This window comes from Salvelinus sp. IW2-2015, linkage group LG32 (genome assembly GCF_002910315.2).
Source record: "Salvelinus sp. IW2-2015 linkage group LG32, ASM291031v2, whole genome shotgun sequence".
In the NCBI taxonomy this organism is placed as follows: Eukaryota; Metazoa; Chordata; class Actinopteri; order Salmoniformes; family Salmonidae; genus Salvelinus; species Salvelinus sp. IW2-2015.
Window position 1 is genome coordinate 36,594,604 of NC_036871.1, and position 6,175 is coordinate 36,600,778.

Sequence of the window (6,175 nt, forward strand, 5' to 3'; positions counted from 1 at the left end):
GCAGTCTGTTCAGTGCGAACACCCTGTGTACTCCCAGTTCTGATCAGCGGCTGACCCTGTGTAGCTCCCAGGTCTGTCGCGCTGACCCCTGTGTAAGCTCCCAAGTCTGTCAGGCGTGACCTGTGTAACTCCCAGTCTGTTCAGGCTGACCCTGTGTAGCTTCCAGTCTGTCAGGCTGACCCTGTGGTGCTCCCAGTCTGTCAGGCTGACCCTGTGTAGCTCCCAGTCTGTCAGCGACCCTGTGTAGCTCCCAGTCTGTCAGGCTGACCTGTGAACTCCCATCTGTAGGTGACCCTGTGGGCTCCCAATCTGTCAGGCTGACCCTGTGTGGCTCCAGTCTGTCAGGCTGACCCGTGTGGCTCCCAGTCTGTCAGGCATGGACCCTGTGTGGCTCCCAGTCTGTCAGGCTGACCCTGTGTAGCTCCCAGTCTGTCAGGCTGACCCCTGTGTAGCTCCCAGGTCTGTCAGGCTGACCCTGTGTGGCTCCCAGTCTCGTCAGGCGTGACCCTGTGTGGCTCCCAGTCTGTCAGCGCTGACCCTGTGTACTCCCAGTCTGTCAGGCTGACCCTGTGTAGCTCCCAGTCTGTCAGGCTGACCCTGTTATGTGGCTCCCAGTCTGTTCAGGCTGATCCTGTGTAGCTCCCAGTCTGTCAGGCTGACCCTGTGTAGCTCCCAGTCTGTCAGGCTGATCCTGTGCGGCTCCCAGTCTGTCAGGCTGGGTACTGTGGCAGCAAATAATAAATATGCAAATGAGCCAGTAGAGATGTATTGTGTTTGGCTCACCTGGTGAGAGACTGACTCCAGAGGAGACTAACTGTTGAACTGTACTCCCAGCGCTCTTGACATAGACGTGGTACACCGTGCCGCAGTTCAGCCCTCCCATGTCACAGCTGGATGCCGTGGTGAGACAGTCGGTGGAGTGGCCATCCTGGCCTCCCAGGACGACGGCGAACCCACAGCGACATCACTCGCTCCAGGAGACAGAGCCTGTCAGAGTGTACAGTCCATACTGGCCTGCACATTGGTGGGTGGACAGGGCTCTGAAAGACACATACACATCACACACACACACACACACACACACACACACACACACACACACACAACACACACACACACACACACACACACACACACACACACACACACACACACACACACCAACACACACACTCACACACCACACACACACACATACAATACACACACACATTACACACACACAATGCGCAAGAGAAACACATGAGCTACAGTCACACATATGTGAGCAGAGTGTAAAAATGTAATGGGTTATCTGTAATGGGCGCAGGTGGCCTAGTCTAGACTGTTGGGCCAGTAACTGAATATATATATATATATATATATATATACACTGTATATAGGTTTGGTTAGGGTCATGGTTTGCTTGGTTGCCTTAGTAACACACCTGTCTTGATAGAGGATTCCGAGCTTTGGGAGCTGTTGCAGGTATGTGCCTCTGCAGCCACCGTCACTGTGTACGTCTCTCCGCAGGGAAGGGAAGTGATGTCACAGCCGGTTGTGTTGGAGGAGCAGGAAGCTGCCTCTCCACCAGCCCTGTGTAGTCTAGCTGTATAAGACAGCGCCCCCTGGCTGTGGGTCCAGCTAATGCAGGCGGTGCGGTTCTCACAGCCCACTGAGGTGTGGATGTTCTGGGGAGGACAAGGGGCTGCAGGGGGAAACACAGGAACATGTTAGCATGTTAGCCAGGACCGAAACTCCGTTATGAGTTTCAAAGGTTTTCACTTGGCTAGACTGGCCTCAGAATAGGATCTGTGACCTGTGTGTACTAAAGCCTGGGTCCTGAATGGGCACAAGCAGAGAGACTCACACACATACTTGAATATAGAAACACACACACACACACACACACACACACACACACACACACACACACACACACACACACACACACACACACTCACACTCACACTCACACTCACACTCACACTCACAGTTGTACCTGTCATTGACTGTATCATAGCACTGGGAGGGCTGGCACACAGCCTGTCTGAAGCGGTCACACTGAAAACATACTGCTGTCCACACTGCAGGCTGGACACCTGGCAGGAAGTGACATCACTGGAGTTACACTGCAGGCTCCCGCCCTGGCCGTCCTCCGCTGTGACTTCATACAGCTCCGCCCCTGCAGCCGTTTCCCAGGTGATAGAGGCGGAGTCAGAGGAGCAGAGCAGCTGGACATCAGAGAGGAGGGGCACACAGGGCGCTGAGGGAGGGGACAGGTGAGAACGTTGTTACAACCTCATAGCAACCTTTATACAAAATAAGTTAGTACTTTATTAATCAAATTTCCCCTTTGCGGGATTAATAAAGTACTATCTTATCTTACAAACCTTACATAGTGTACAATCACAGGAGGCTGCTGAGGGGAGGACGGYTCATAGTAATGGCTGGAATGGAGCAAATGGAATGGCATCGAACATGGAAACCACGTGTTTGATGTATGTGAGACAATTCCACTAATTCCGCTTCAGCCATTACCAAGAGCCCGTCCTTCCAAATGAAGGTGCCACCGACCTCCCAATGTCAGATATTTTCAGATTTGCTCAGTAGATAATATAACACTCCCACTGACGTGTCACTGACCTGTAGTGAAGGTAAACGTCAAGCTTGGGATGCTCGAGCAGTTGTCCTTTGAGGCTGTGACGGTGACGTTGTATTCACTGCCACACTGCAGCTTAGTCAGAGCGCAGTTAGAGTCTGTGGTGTTACATTCTACTGAACTACCCTGTACGTCTGACGCCCGAGCGATGTACGCCACCCCCTGTGCATTCTGGGAGTCCCAGGTGACCATAGCGATGTTGGTGGAGCAGTCCACGGTGGCTGAGAGGGAGGTGGGGGGGCAGGGTGCTGGGGGGCAGAGTGAGAGAGGGGGCACGTCAGGACTAACATACAGTAGATCAACCATTAAGTAATGGTCATCAATTAAACAACGTCTTCCTTGTTTTCTTACCTGTTGAAATCTCACTGGCTGCGCTGTGGGAGCTGTTGCAGGATTGGCCCTGTGCTACCATGGTAACGTTGTAGGCGTTGCCACAGCTCAGGTTGGGGACAACACAGGAAGTTGTATTGGTGTCACACATCATGACGTTACTTCTGTCTTGCACCATGACGTGGTAGCGGGTCGCCCCGACGCTCGGTTGCCAGGAAACATTCAACCTTCCAGACGTGCAGTCCAGTTGGGTTTCCACAGATTGAGGAGAGCAGGGAGCTGAAGGGGGAAAAAGGCAGACAAAAGCTCATGAAAGAGTGAATAAAAGAGTGTCAGAATGTTCTATAGTGGAGGTAGGAAATATGGAGTGTTAAACTACACTGTATTTACCTGTAGTGAACGTTACAGCCTGACTGCCTGGACCAGGACAGCCGGTGTGCATTGCTACAACAACAACAGAGTATTCCTGCCCACATGCCAGGTTTTTAAGGGAACATTGTGTGCCTGTGTCGCTGCAGGAGGACTTGTGACCATGGTTACCCTCCGCCTGTACGGTGTAGGCTGTAGCTCCCACGGCACTGTTCCAAGTGATGAAGGCCATGTCTGTACCACAGTCTAGACTGGAGGCTATGTTAGTGGGCACGCAAGGAGCTGGAGAGAGAAAGGGATAGAGGGACAGAGAGAGAGGGACGGAGGGAGGGGTGAAGGAGAGAGAGAGAGGGATGGAGGGAGAGAGAGAGAGGGATGGAGGGAGAGAGAGAGAGGGATAGAGGGACAGAGATAGAGAGATAGAGGGAGACAGAGAGAGAGAGGGATGGAGGGAGGGATAAGAGATGGAGGGAAAGGAGAGGGATGAGCGGAGAGAGGCGCAGGATGGAGAGAGAGAGAGGGAAAGAGAGCGGGAGGAGGGAGAGAGATAAAGAGATGGAGGGAGAGAGAGAGGGATGGAGGGAGAGAGAGGGATTGAGGGAGAGAGAGGGATGGAGAGAGAGAGAGAGATGGGGGAGAGAGAGAGGGGAGCTTTATCTAAGCAGCTTGGTGGTAGGCCATCTTTTGCTCCTGATAATGGCTTTTAAATAACATCAAAAAGTTATATTGTGTGGCCTGGGGCAATACATTGTATTGTATTAATGCAAAATGAACTAGATAGAAATGTTTTATATTTATCATACATTTCCTCCATCAAATGTACGAGAACTGTAGGTGCACGAGTACCTGTGAGCATCTGCATGGGAGAGCTGACCTCGCTCATACACACGTTGGTATGGCCCATGACGCTGAAGGTGTACATCTCGCCACAACTCAGCTGAGAGAAGGAGCAACTGGTCTCGTTGGTGCTGCAGCTGGTGTTGGTGCCTGACAYGTCCGTGGCCGTCACCGTGTAGTTCTGAGACGTGCTGGTCAGATCCCAGATCACCGTGGCAACGTTGGTGCTGCACTCCAGKTCCACCGTGGTGTTCTGGGGCTTACAGGGGGCTGGAGAGTGGAAGGGAAAGGGGGAGAGAGGTGTTAATTGACAATAACTACAGCCCAGTTTCCCCCGGGTCAGGTCAAGTGGGTCAGGACCCTCGTCATTTCATTTGAAAACTGAAACAGATGGATCTCACTTCTCTATTCACACTAGCTTTTTGTAATGAAGTCGTGTATTGAGCATTCTAAGTGCTAGTGTGGATATTGGAAAAGAMACCTAATTGGTCAGAACTAGAGCCCACGTACCAGAGTGAACACGGTAGTCTGATCCAGCGATGATGGAACAGTTGATGGAGGAGGAGGTGACAGCCACCTCGTAGGTCTGGCCACACTGCAGATTGGGGATGCTGCAGGAGTTAGAGGTGGAGTTACAGGAGGCCTGGTAGCCGTCACTGCCGATGGCCAGGGCTGTGTAGGTGTCGTCTGCATCCCCAGGGGTCTGCTGCCACTGGACCGCTAACATGTTGGAGTTACAGTCCAGCTCTGCCAACACGTTCTCAGGCAGACAGGGGGCTGGGCGAAGGAAGAGAGAGGAGAGTGAAATGTGTGATTGTCTTACATATGTGACATGTTGGGTTTTGAGAGCACAAAAACAAAATGATTGTGTAAAGAGTGCAGTGTGTTTGGGGGAATTTATGTGTGTGTCTTACCTGAGTCAAATTCAATGGTGGCGTGCAGAGTACTGTTGCAGGAGTCAGTGGAGGCAACCAGTGTAGCCGAGTACGTCCGCCCGCAGTGCAGTTTCACCGCACAGGAAGTATTGTTGGAGGTACAAGAAGCCACGTGCCCATGGCCGCCCGTAACCTCAGCGACATAGTAGGAGGCGCCAACGCTCTCGRACCAGGAGATGTTGCCTCGGTTGGTTCCACAGTCCACATGTGCAGCCAGGTGGGTTGGCTGGCATGGAGCTAACGGGCAGAGAGACAGAGGTCATGTGATGAGATGTCAGCCAATGGGTGGTGAGCATTTTTAGCACAAACTTGTCACAGTGTTTCACCCAAGCAGGAGATAAGGAAATTGACCATATTAGGCTATAATTAGTTATTGAACAAACAGTAAGGCTCTGCTTACCTGTATCCATCTCCAGTGGACGGCTCGGACTGCTGTTGCAGGTCCCATCGCTAGTGACGACCTGGAATTCGTAGCGTTCCCCGCACTGCAGGCGGTATGGCACGACCGCACGTATGATATAAACATAAGACGATATCGTAGCATCTCTCAACACTGTGGGATGAGACGATTAACCAGGGACTTTGTTCCGCTGCGTAGATTTTTTCCGCCCCTGATCATTTAGACAAATCACGATTTCGCAAGTGTTCACATCTTTCGAATTTCAGAAGCGGAGGGACATTTAGCCCATCCATTTAGTGGGGTGGAGACTTTGATAGTCTGGTTTGTATCTTTTCTCATACATCTATCCTGAACCTGATGGAAGATCTGCGCATTAACACAAGAATTTAGTTCTGGGTGTCCGAGATTCCATTCTTCATTACATTCCCACTTGTTGACTTGAGTTAGCAAGTGTATACTCTAGTACTTCTGTTGTTCTGGACTGCTCAGCACTGTGTCCACCCATGACCTGGAGGGCATGGTGTCCTGTTCCACCAACATCCTGTCCCTGACCTGGGATGCCAGCAAGTGTACGGCACAACCTACACACTCCAGAAGATAGGGGGCGCTTAACACACCACTTCATACCCACCTCTGACCACTCCCTGTTCATTGCCCACGCGC

General features: G+C 51.8%; 1 protein-coding gene across 1 annotated transcript in view; it reads right to left on the reverse strand.

Moving 5' to 3' along the window:
- LOC139023434 (streptococcal hemagglutinin-like) overlaps nucleotides 1-6,175 on the reverse strand; it is a 48,606-nt gene that overhangs the window by 11,310 nt on the left and 31,121 nt on the right. The window contains exons 9-18 of the mRNA XM_070436588.1: nucleotides 5,513-5,665; nucleotides 5,092-5,349; nucleotides 4,688-4,954; nucleotides 4,187-4,447; nucleotides 3,476-3,622; nucleotides 2,993-3,250; nucleotides 2,626-2,889; nucleotides 1,950-2,245; nucleotides 1,427-1,670; nucleotides 829-933 (exon numbers count right to left, since the gene is read on the reverse strand). Of these exons, the coding sequence (XP_070292689.1) occupies nucleotides 829-933; nucleotides 1,427-1,670; nucleotides 1,950-2,245; nucleotides 2,626-2,889; nucleotides 2,993-3,250; nucleotides 3,476-3,622; nucleotides 4,187-4,447; nucleotides 4,688-4,954; nucleotides 5,092-5,349; nucleotides 5,513-5,665 (2,253 nt within the window). The remainder of the gene's footprint in view (nucleotides 1-828; nucleotides 934-1,426; nucleotides 1,671-1,949; nucleotides 2,246-2,625; nucleotides 2,890-2,992; nucleotides 3,251-3,475; nucleotides 3,623-4,186; nucleotides 4,448-4,687; nucleotides 4,955-5,091; nucleotides 5,350-5,512; nucleotides 5,666-6,175) is intronic.